An 11516-nucleotide genomic window follows, 5' to 3' on the forward strand; every position below is an offset into this window, starting at 1 on the left:
AGAAACCCATTAACTTCTCCCAGCCACAGGCTTCTCACAGACCATAAGGTAGGGAAGTAGGAGAGCAAGGAGAAATGAAATCCGGGTGGTGCTGAGTGTGGGGCAAGGATAAGGAAAGCAAGGATCCTTTGTTCTCTGGAATTCAACACACAAATAAAGAAAATACAAAGGAAGGAAGATGGAGCACCAGGGCTGATGAGGGAGGGCTGCGGGTGGGAGTAGGGGTGGTAGGGGAGGAACCCCTCCCCCGCACTCCAGTGGAGGACACAGTAAGCCGAGAAAGCAGTTGATGGACATCTACAACGTCACAGAGAAGGAAGTGGCCATCCTCTTCCGGAGAGGTTGTGGGTCTGATAAGATTCCCAGATGAGGCCTTGGATAGACAAGGACAGCTTCCCATCTGAAGGGCACACAAAAGGGGCAGAGCCAAGCGAAGTACCGCGACCCACAGCTCTCGGGGCAGGCTAATGGCTTGGGAGCTCCCCCGCCACATCTGAAAAGGAACAACTTCTGGCAGCCTGCAGTGGGCTGCTCTCTGGGCAGCGTCTTCAAGCGCCCTCCAGGAGCCCCTGCCACCCTGCAGGGGTCCCTGGAGACCCTCTGCTCCTCCGGTCTGGCAGCTGCCGGAGCGAAGAGGGCCAAAAACCGAAACCGGATTGAGAAACAGCTCAGTGTGCTCCCGCCGGGGACACGCACTGTGTTCTACACACGTGGGCGACTGCAGGAGCTGGGGAGGGTCCCCCCGGAAGCCAATTCGTCCCCAGTGTCCGCTTGCTGAAGGCGGCGCCAGCACAGCTGCCCCAACAGCCCTTGTGCTGTGTGATTGATGGGGGAGGGAATGGGGGGGCTGTCAGTCATTCCCTTTTTGCTCCATCCCCCTCCCGAGGGAGTGCCGAGCTAGCTGGGCCTGACAGGTGGATAACCGGGTCCTGTCGGCGGCTACAGATGGTAAATTGGATTGGGACAGCCCACCCCCTCCTCCTTTGGGACCCCCCACCACCACGAGTCCTCAGTGTAATACAAGCAGCTGCAGAGAGTGGACCAGGCCGCAGAAAGTGGGGCGGAGCCTGGGGGAAAGGGGCGGGGCGGGGGCGGTACCGCCAAGGCGGGTCTGGAAACTGCTGGAAGTAATCGCAGTACCGCCGTCGTCGCTCCCTCCGCCGGGAGCGGGCAAAGAGTCCCCCTGCTAGCCCGGGCCGGCGCCCTTCCCCCCAGCAGGAGCCACGCCCCGCTGTAAAGCGGTGACTCCTCCTCCTGCCGGCGGGAGGATCGGGAGCCCGGGGCGGCGTGAAGTTAGAACTCGAATCATGCACTGTCCCTAAGAAAAACCCTTTCCCCTTATTGGGCTGTAGGCGTATGTAGGGCAGATTCTAGCGAGGAAGTTGAACCTCTTCGAGGCCAGGACGCTCGTGTGTAGAGGCGCCTGCCTTAGAGGTGTATAGGGAAGTCAGTGGGATCCTCGCCACTACATCCCTCGCTTATGCGAGCATTCTCAATCTCTAGTTCTTGGACAGTGGTCGAGCCTTGGAAGTGTGGAGATGGGGCCACGAAAAGGAGTACTTGCGTGTGCTGTCAGGGCTGAGACTGAGACCAGTTGCTTTCGTCCTTCCCCGCCCCCTCCCCTATTTTGGACCATGACGTCAAGGTGGGCGGGCAGCGGCAGGTGCCGGGCTGACCGGCATCCTCCTTTAAGGCGGAGGGATTCGGGGACGAGCAGCTGGTCTGTGCTTCGCCGTATATAGGGCCACTGGGGGCGAACAGCCGCTCTCTTGAGTCACCCCCGCGCGGGCTTGTTGCGGTTTTTGAGCCGGACTCAGTCCTTGGTTTCCGTGGTCTGTAGTGCTTACAGCTCTTCTCCTGAAGGTAAGGTCATAGTTTTATTCAGGGGTTTCTGTTTGGATTGTCCTATCGTGTTGCTTTTATCCATCCCATCCTTTTTTTCCCCAAAGCCTACTTGTGTTTGAGCGGTCTTTAGGGTAGGACAACTCCTAATTTGGGGGCGTGGGGGGGCGGATGTGTGGACGGGACGGGGCTCTCAAGATTAAGGCTTGTTTTTTCATCCGTGCTTTGGTGCTGGGTTTTCCCCAGGCGGCGACTAGCCGTGGGGGGAGGTGGGCCGCGGAGTGGGCTTGGGGTAGTGGGCAGCTGCACGTGGTGTCCGCGCCGGCCCGGGACGCTGCCATGTTTGCCCCTCCACTTCCGGACGCGGCTACGGGGCGCCGAAGGGTCCCCAAGGGTAGTGGGTGTGCGCGCTGGACGTGACTCAGCAACAGCCTGGTGCTGTCTTGGCTTTGCCATCTCCTCTGTGGGACGCATTTTTCAAGGGTTTTTTATTCTTTTCTGTGAGGCTCTTAAGCAAGGAACGTTTATGGCCGGCTCTGGCCTGTCGTTCTTACCTTCCAGAGCTTTCCTGCAGTTCCGATGAGGGGGAGGGCAGAGGAGGGGGCAGGCTCTGGAAGATTCATGGGCCCTTTCCTCCCCCGCCCCTCCCAGAGAGCTGAGATTGTTCTGGAAGCTTCTGGAGCCCAGCGCCCCGCCCTGGTGCCCGGATGCTGGGGCGAAGGGAGGCTGCGCGGTGGCGCCCCCTCCTCGCGTGGTCCTGGCCAACGCATGTCTGGCAGTGACGAGGGTCTGCCCAGCGGTCTACGGCCACCATCTTAGTTGTCTTTGGTTTCGTCCTGTATTGTAGTCACATGTGTTGAGGGGTCACAATGGAGCTTTTGCTTGATCGGTTCTTTGTCTTAGCCTCTTGGGCGGTATCCACCAGTCTCTCAGGGGTTACCTTCTACCGTGAGGCAGCAATCTCACGTGAGCTTTTGATGAAGGAGATCCCCACTGGGAGAGCCAATTCCGGATTACTGGCCGTTTAACATGAAATCGGTCATCTTGGTCAATTGTATTTTGTAACGAAAATGGTAATGGAAATGTAGGTTGATTTTTCTCCCGAGTGGGTGGGTTACCTGGAGTGGTTATTCCAATTTTGGGTTGGACCCAGTATCTGTTTTTCGAACAAGCTATCGGGTGATGGCTGAGGCTTTTGGGTCCCATGGATCACTTACGAGCAGTTCGGCTCCCAAAATACCTTGACCTTGTGTATTGTGTTGAAGCAGGTTTTTATTTTCTTTCTGAATTGGATTCCTCCAAAGAAAAATCTTTAAAGAAAAGGTGCTCTAGTATTTAAGGAATATGTGTAGTATCTGGATTAAAGCAGTTTGAGGTAAATCTGAGTCTTCATTGTGATTGGGGTGGACTGGAGTGTTACATAGGAGCCATCGTGTTCTTTTGTAATCCCTGATTCTTATTTTAGATGCCTGAGGAAGTGCACCATGGAGAGGAGGAGGTGGAGACATTTGCCTTCCAGGCAGAAATTGCCCAGCTCATGTCCCTCATCATCAATACCTTTTATTCCAACAAGGAAATTTTTCTTCGAGAGTTGATCAGTAATGCTTCTGATGTGAGTGCTGTGGGCACTGTGGGTTTTTGTTTTTCAGCACTCAGGCAAAGGGGGAAGGGTCGTTTGGTATTTTGAAGGGGCGGCTGTTCTAAAAAAAATTGATGTGGAAAGATGGGTTATTGTAACTGTAAATGGTTTTTTTGTGTTTTAAGTTTTATTTTTAGTGATGGTGGGGAGGGGTGGAGAGAGGGGGAGACAAACCCAAACAGACCCTGAGCTGTTAACAGAGGGCTTGAACCCACAAGCTGAGTGAGATCATGACCTGAGTCAAAATCAAGAGTCGCAAGCTTAACAGATACCTAGGCACCCCAACTGCATGTGGTGTTTAAACCCCATGTTGGGGAGTGGGTAATCAGAATTGAGGCTATTTGGTAGTATAAAGCAATTCCTTTTGGATAAAGAGCTGGGCTTTTAGGAAGCAGAATTGTAAAATTGAAATTTGTATTTTCAGGCCTTGGACAAGATTCGCTATGAGAGCCTGACAGACCCTTCCAAGTTGGACAGTGGTAAAGAGCTGAAAATCGACATCATCCCCAACCCCCAGGAACGCACTCTGACTTTAGTGGACACAGGCATTGGGATGACTAAAGCGGATCTTATAAATAATTTGGGAACCATTGCCAAGTCGGGCACTAAAGCATTCATGGAGGCTCTCCAGGTATGTGGGATTTCAGCTAGGCACAGGCCATCCACTTTTGTGGCTCTTTCTTGGTTTGCTGTTTTTGTTTTTTTTAACTTGTGTTTGTAAAATTTTCTGGCAGGCTGGTGCAGACATCTCCATGATTGGACAGTTCGGTGTTGGCTTTTATTCTGCTTATCTGGTGGCAGAGAAAGTGGTTGTTATCACAAAGCACAATGATGATGAGCAGTATGCTTGGGAGTCTTCCGCTGGGGGCTCCTTCACTGTGCGTGCAGACCATGGTAAGACGGCTCTTTGGTTAAGTTGGTTGGGTTAGAATTCTGGGGAAACCTGTAATGGAGATCTTGTTCCCGGTAAAGTAGTTGATTACAGTCTTGCGTTTAGTTTCATTTTTTTGTGCTCTTTGTGATTAACTTCTAGGTGAGCCCATTGGCCGGGGTACCAAAGTAATCCTCCATCTTAAAGAAGACCAGACAGAATACTTAGAGGAGAGACGCGTCAAAGAAGTGGTGAAGAAGCACTCGCAGTTCATAGGCTACCCCATCACTCTTTATGTGAGTATGGGCTGGGAATCCTCGTGTGTGTCTGCTCATGGCCCCTGGTTTTGGTTTCTGAATTCTGGAACTACTGTCTTTGGTGCTTTCAGTTGGAGAAGGAACGAGAGAAAGAGATCAGTGACGATGAGGCAGAGGAGGAGAAAGGTGAGAAAGAGGAAGAAGATAAAGAGGATGAGGAAAAGCCCAAGATTGAAGATGTGGGCTCCGATGAGGAGGATGATAGTGGAAAGGACAAGAAAAAGAAAACAAAGAAGATTAAGGAGAAATACATTGATCAGGAAGAGCTGAACAAGACCAAGCCCATTTGGACCAGAAACCCTGATGACATCACCCAAGAAGAATATGGAGAGTTCTACAAGAGCCTTACCAATGACTGGGAAGACCACTTGGCAGTCAAGGTGAGAAGTCTTACATGTTGATTCAATAGGAAGAGCAGGGAGGAAGGTGTTGCTGGTGTAGACCATGGAACTTGCCCAACTGTTGGGTGGTGGGAACTGAATGGCATGGATCCATGTCCTTTGTTCACTAATCTTCTCGATGACCTCACTTTGTCTCTGGCAGTGTCCTGATGGGACTGTTTCCCCAGTGGTAGTGGTCCAAGGGTTATACATAGCTGTAGTTTAATTTTCTTAAAAGCTGTCCTATGAGGTCTTTTCTGTCATTGGTGCTTAGAGATCTTTGTTCCAGACAATTCAGTGATGTGATGCTGGGACTTAAAGGCACATCTTGAAATCCACTACTGGCTTATTTTGAATTTTTTCCCAGCACTTCTCTGTGGAAGGTCAGCTGGAATTCAGGGCATTGCTGTTCATCCCCCGTCGGGCTCCTTTTGACCTCTTTGAAAACAAGAAGAAAAAGAACAATATCAAGCTCTATGTCCGCCGTGTGTTCATCATGGACAGCTGTGATGAGTTGATACCAGAGTATCTCAGTGAGTGTCCTCTTGGCCGAACATAGTTGGGTAAAGTCCTGCCTGTAGCATTCTCCAGAAACTGAGGTCTTCTCTTTTCCTTTTTTCTTTACTTTTTTTTGGGGAGAAATCAGGGTTCAGCGAGAAAGTGGGTCCTGTTGGAAGTTCAATGACCCTGTCTACTTTAACTCCCATTTTCTTTCTGATTGGTTGCAGACTTCATCCGTGGTGTGGTTGACTCTGAAGACTTGCCCCTGAACATATCCCGAGAAATGCTCCAGCAGAGCAAAATTTTGAAGGTCATTCGCAAAAACATTGTAAAGAAGTGCCTTGAGCTCTTCTCTGAACTGGCGGAAGACAAGGAGAACTATAAGAAATTCTATGAGGCATTCTCTAAAAACCTGAAGGTACAAAAGTGGCAAATGGTTACATAATAATTAAGATGGAAGTTTTTTTTTTTTTTAATTCACTTAGGGAGTAACACGTTATTTACAAGTAAGATCGTTTTCTTTCCACCCCCAAAGCTTGGAATCCATGAAGACTCCACTAATCGGCGCCGCCTTTCTGAGCTGCTGCGTTACCACACTTCCCAGTCCGGAGATGAGATGACTTCTCTTTCAGAGTACGTGTCTCGCATGAAGGATACCCAGAAGTCCATCTATTACATCACTGGTAGGTTGGGAGCCTGGGACTGATCAGAGCCTCATGGTGGGGTATGAGGAGGAAGGCAAGACATTTGGGAGTACCTGGGAACTGGTAGGTGGCACTCTGATCCCTGAGTCTCTCAACCCTACAGGCGAGAGCAAAGAGCAGGTTGCCAACTCAGCTTTTGTGGAGCGAGTGCGGAAGCGGGGCTTCGAAGTAGTGTATATGACGGAGCCTATCGATGAGTACTGCGTGCAGCAGCTCAAGGAGTTTGATGGGAAGAGTCTCGTCTCAGTTACCAAGGAGGGCCTGGAGCTGCCTGAGGATGAAGAGGAGAAAAAGAAAATGGAGGAGAGCAAGGCCAAGTTTGAGAACCTTTGCAAACTTATGAAAGAGATACTGGATAAGAAGGTTGAGAAGGTAAGCAGTCTGGGATTAGGATGTAGTTTGTAAATGTCTTGAGGGCCATTTCCCTTAATCTTGTGTTGCTACACAATTAGTAGTTTAAGGTACCCTAATTCGTTCAGAGCTTGCTTCCTTTAGTTGCTTTCACCAGGCAGGTTTAAGGTTGGTATTCCAAATTTGGGAAAGATGAGGCATTTTTCCTGAGACTAGAATTTAACATTGTTTTAGCCTGGAAATGGTAATCGGGTTTAACGTAAACATACGTTTTTGATTGTTCACAGGTGACCATCTCAAACAGGCTAGTATCTTCACCCTGCTGCATTGTGACTAGCACCTATGGCTGGACGGCCAACATGGAGCGGATCATGAAAGCCCAGGCACTTAGGGACAACTCTACGATGGGTTATATGATGGCCAAAAAGCACCTGGAGATTAATCCGGACCACCCCATCGTGGAGACACTACGGCAGAAGGCAGAGGCAGACAAGAATGACAAGGCTGTCAAGGACCTGGTGGTGCTGCTGTTTGAAACCGCACTGCTCTCTTCTGGCTTCTCACTGGAGGACCCCCAGACCCACTCCAACCGAATTTACCGCATGATCAAGCTAGGCCTGGGTGAGTATCCTTGCTTTTATCAGAGTGTGGCTGGTAGTTGGGGAGCTAGTCTCCCAGGGACAGATTTGACTTCATAGTATCTGGATCAAAGTTCATGTGGCATTGTTTTCTGCTTCCAGGTATTGATGAAGATGAAGTGACAGCAGAGGAACCCAGTGCTGCTGTTCCTGATGAGATCCCCCCTCTGGAGGGTGACGAGGATGCCTCCCGCATGGAAGAAGTAGATTAGTTTCTACCTGCAGACCTTGTGCCCTCTGTATAGTGTCCCCATGGCTCCCCTGCAGCCCTCAGTGGCCTCCGTTCACCTGGCTCCCCCTGCTGATGTCTAGTGGTGTTTCCCCCTCCTGTCTGTCTGAGGCAGGATACCAGGGCCTCCAGGCCTGTCCCTTCCCATATTTGACAAGGGGTTTGGATGTGTACTGTGGTTTTTTTGTTTATTTTGTTCTGAAGTTAAAGTATGCAAAAATAAAGATACAGTTTTATACAGTTACGCTTTCCCTTGTAAAGTGGATCTGGTGGCTTTTGAGTGTCCTTTGCCTTCTTCCTATTCCATCTTGTAACTGCTTTCATCCTGAGAATGTTACTCTGGTACATTGAAAGCTCAAGTCACTTGTAAACAGTCTAATAGTTCTTAAGTTCCCCAACATTGACTCTATAAAGGGTGGCTTCCAGCTAGTATGTAGTAACTGTCCCCTTCCTAAAGCACACCTTCAGTCAACCAAAACACAGGACTCGAGCCCATTGCAGCAGTTTAATTTAATAAAATAAAATTAGAAGAGCAAAAAGTTACATTTCGAAAGTACCAAAACCTGCATCCGGCTCTTGGAGCAGAGCCCTGGGATCCAGGAGCAGGGTGGTGGTGCTGGGTGGGGCTCTCCCCTCCCCAGCACAGCACCATCTTTCAGGGACTCCCGGGAAGGAAAAAGCAGCACTGGGAGCCTACAACACTTGTGCTTTTCTCACCAGAGTAAGAACTGTAGGTCTCTGGGAGGGAGTCCACAAGGGTGGGCCATTCAAGGTAGGGGGCAAGCACAGGTGTGTTGGTGGCTGAGCCCCCAGGGCAAGCCTTGAGGGAACTGGAGAGGGCCCTTAGAAGGAGGTACCTCTGCCTTCCCCAGCAACTGCCTCCCACCCACTGAGGAAGGTCCTCTGCCCTGGGGCTCAGAATAATCCCTTCCAGAGGACGGGTGACTTAAGGCAAAGGGGAAGGTAGCCTCCTGGACCCAACACCCAACCCACAGAGCTGGTTTGTGATCCTGATAACCTGTGTTCTGACCTTGAACCAGCTGCCTCCGAAGTTACAGTAGAAGAGGAAAACTGGTATGGTGAGGTTCTCCTGTGACTTCATCCCTCAGGCTCCTCAAACTTTCTGCACTGAGGACTCGACAGGCATAGCCTTCTTTCCCCGTTGCTTTAGTCGGCCCCGGGCGTAGACTCTGAGGAGGAGGGCAGCGAAGACCACAGCCACCCCCAGACCCCCCACCACAGTGATGGTGTGGCCGTAGAGGAGGCAGGAGAGGAGGATGGCGAAGGCCTGGCGGAGGGTCATGATGATGGTGAAGACAGCAGCCCCAAACTGCCCGATGGTGTAGAAGATGAAGAGCTGGCCACACGCAGAACACACAGAGAGGAGAAGGGCATGTGCGGCAAATTCGCTGTGTCGCCCCATGAAGCGAGTCCCCTCCAGGAGGGCCCCCTGCTCCAGCAGGGAGCCCACGGTGAAGAGGCAGGAGAAGAAGTTGACCCCAAACATCATCTGCACCGAAGACATCTTATAGGCGAACAGAGCATCCTGCCAGTTTGAGGTGAAGCTGTCAAAGGCAATGTAGCCTGCCAGGAGGATGAGGCCCGACAGGGTGGTGGCCGGGGAGCTGCGGGGCTCCGGTCCGCTGGACAGCAGGAACATGCTGACCCCGATGGAGATGAGGCCGGCCGTCAGGTATTCCCAGTGCTCGTAGCTGCGCCGGGACACCAGCTTTCCCATCAGCATGACCGGAATCACCTTCGAGGCCTTGGCCAGCACCTGGGTGGGGAAGCTGACGAACTTGAGTGCTTCATACTGACACCAGCTGCTGAGCACGTTTGACAGGCTGGCAAAGGAGTACCGGTACATGGGCGCCCCATGCCGGGGCTGCTTGCAGAGGACACAGTAGAGGCCGGCCACCAGCAGGGCCAGCACTCGGTTCATCAGCACCAGGAACTGGGAGTCTGTGAAGCGCTCACCTGGCGATGTGGCAGTAGCCCCGTAGCTGCGGGTCATCACTCTTTCCTGCAGCACACCCCAAGTCAGGTAAGACACCTGTGGGGCGGGCGGGGGGATGAGGACAGAGACAATAAGAGGAGGAAAAGGCGGCCAAAAAGATATCAACCTCTCCTTCCCTCAGATGTCTAAACGATTTAAAGGCAAGCATATGTATTTTGGTCCCTCGGTAGTAACTGGAAGTTCCCTCTCTCCTCTGAAACCTGGATTCACCTCGGAAGAAATTGTCTGTGAAACAACAAATGCTTTAGGCGTGCCAGGACCCTGTGTGGCCCGCACAGGGTTATGTTAAGGCTGACCCCATCCCCTGTATCTTGCTATCCATCCTCCATCAACTCAGGGAGTAAGACTGGACACCTGTTTGGCACATGCAGCACTAGTAGTGCCCGCTCCAAAGTGCCAAGAACTCCACATTTTAGCTCCCTCTCACATGCAGCAGTGGGGGAGGGCTGAATGGCTTCTCCCAACTTTGATCAGTGGGTTGGCAGTATAGGAGACATGGGGGGGGGGGGCTAAGTAGAGTAACGGCACAGAAGAAATCACCAGAGGGCAAGAGAAAGGAGAAAAGACAAGATGGCAGGCAATTATTCCCACCGACCACCTTGAAGATGGTGGTACTACGCACCCCTTGGAAGAGTGGGCCATGTAACACAGTGGCTGGCAAACTGCTGGGTCTGGCTGGGTGAAAACTCTGGTTCCACATGGTACCTGTCCACCAGGCACCGACCCAGGCACAGAGGCAGAGCCTGCCTACCTACCTGGAGCCCCGCAGCACAGAAGAGCAGCTTCAGGGCCTGCCAAGTGGGAGTGGTCTCCGCCGGCTCAGTCCGGGAAGCCAGGGGAACCTCGTCAGAGGCCTTGGGCTCATTGCCAAACACACAAGTTTTCACCAGGGGGAAGCAGAGACCCCTGCCTAAAAAAGACGCACAAGGTCAAGATCCAGTATTCTCCATAGCACCTCCTCTTGCCCAGAGCAGCCAGAGGCCCTACTGTCTGGCCTGCAGGCATCCCTCCCTCCCTTTCCAGGCCACATCCCTATTTGGACTGCCGGCCAACAGTCAAAATAAGGACCTAGCACAATTCCCACACCTTTGGCACACACCTGTCTCCAGGTAGTTCTTCCGCTTGAAGTACTGCACCAGCAGGTAGCCAGGTACCATAAAACTGGCATAGCCAGCAGCATTCACCAAAAAACGGAAAAACCACAGCTGCGTCCATGACTCTGGAGGCGCTTCGGGGGCCTCCCCACCTGCCCCCAGGGAGGGGAGCGCTGCCAGCACCACCACTGTCCACCACCTGAGGGGACAGCGGACGTAGGGATTAGGGTGCAGTTCCTCATCACTCGGCCCTCCAGAGGGGACTACACTGGAGAAGGGCCCGGAGTCTCCCCGCCCCCCTCAGCTGCAGCCCAGCCCGGACAAAGAGCCTCTCTCTCTCTCTCTCTCCGGGGGGGGGGGGGCCCCGCGCAGGCCAGGCCGGGCTCCCTCCCTCCCTCCCTCCCTCCTCGAGGGTGGACCCGCCCCTCTGGCCACACAGGTTCCCTCTGTTCCCTCCAGCGCTGGCCCGCCGCTCGGACCACAGGCGGCGCCCCCTCCTCCCGCCCCGCCCTCCAGGATCCCGGAGCGCCGAGGTTCCCAACTCCTCCGCCCCGACACTCCTGGACCCTCGAGAGGAGCACAAGCCCACGTCGCGCCCCCCTCCCCGCCGGCTCCAGGCTCCACTCTGCAGGCCTGCCGCCGGGCAGCTGGAACCCCATCCGGCCCCTCCGTGCCCAGCAGCAGCAGTCACGTGGCCCGGGGGTTCGGTCACGTGGGCTCGCCGCTCCCCTAGCCCCCCACCTGGCGTCCATGGTCCGGGCCGCGTGGGGCGGAGGGGGGACCGGGGAATGCAGTCCCCGGGCCGCGCGCTCCCTCCGCTCCCGCTGCCGCCTCCGGGAGCGGCCGGCGAGCGAGCGGCTAGCGGAAGTGCCGCGCTCTTCCCGCCTCCCTCCCCGCGGCCGCCCCTCCGCCCCCAGCCGCGACCACGCAGCG

The 11516-nt window shown here is 53.5% G+C and overlaps 2 protein-coding genes across 5 annotated transcripts in view; one reads left to right on the plus strand and one right to left on the minus strand.

Annotated features, from left to right (window-relative positions):
• The first annotated feature begins 1755 nt into the window (after nt 1–1755).
• HSP90AB1 (heat shock protein 90 alpha family class B member 1) lies at nt 1756–7716 on the plus strand. Its single transcript, XM_029945617.1, has 12 exons — nt 1756–1863; nt 3308–3454; nt 3906–4112; nt 4216–4375; nt 4515–4648; nt 4741–5049; nt 5417–5582; nt 5778–5968; nt 6086–6233; nt 6358–6626; nt 6893–7226; nt 7346–7716. Exons 2-12 carry the CDS (start codon nt 3308–3310, stop codon nt 7453–7455), a joined length of 2175 nt encoding a protein of 724 aa, XP_029801477.1. The 5' UTR covers nt 1756–1863; the 3' UTR covers nt 7456–7716.
• Nucleotides 7717–7958: 242 nt separating this feature from the next.
• SLC35B2 (solute carrier family 35 member B2) overlaps nt 7959–11516 on the minus strand; it is a 4631-nt gene continuing 1073 nt past the window's right edge. Inside the window, exons 1-4 of one of the 4 annotated variants that reach the window (XM_029945619.1) lie at nt 11325–11467; nt 10589–10782; nt 10245–10399; nt 7959–9525 (exon numbers count right to left, since the gene is read on the minus strand). In XM_029945619.1, coding sequence (XP_029801479.1) covers nt 8587–9525; nt 10245–10399; nt 10589–10782; nt 11325–11335 — 1299 coding nt within the window. In that variant the 5' untranslated portion in view covers nt 11336–11467 and the 3' untranslated portion in view covers nt 7959–8586. Of the gene's footprint in view, nt 9526–10244; nt 10400–10588; nt 10783–11144; nt 11286–11324; nt 11468–11516 lie in introns of those variants that run through there. The other 3 variants (XM_029945618.1, XM_029945620.1, XM_029945621.1) reach the window with 3 other exon arrangements.

This window comes from Suricata suricatta, chromosome 7 (genome assembly GCF_006229205.1).
Source record: "Suricata suricatta isolate VVHF042 chromosome 7, meerkat_22Aug2017_6uvM2_HiC, whole genome shotgun sequence".
Classification (NCBI taxonomy): domain Eukaryota; kingdom Metazoa; phylum Chordata; class Mammalia; order Carnivora; family Herpestidae; genus Suricata; species Suricata suricatta.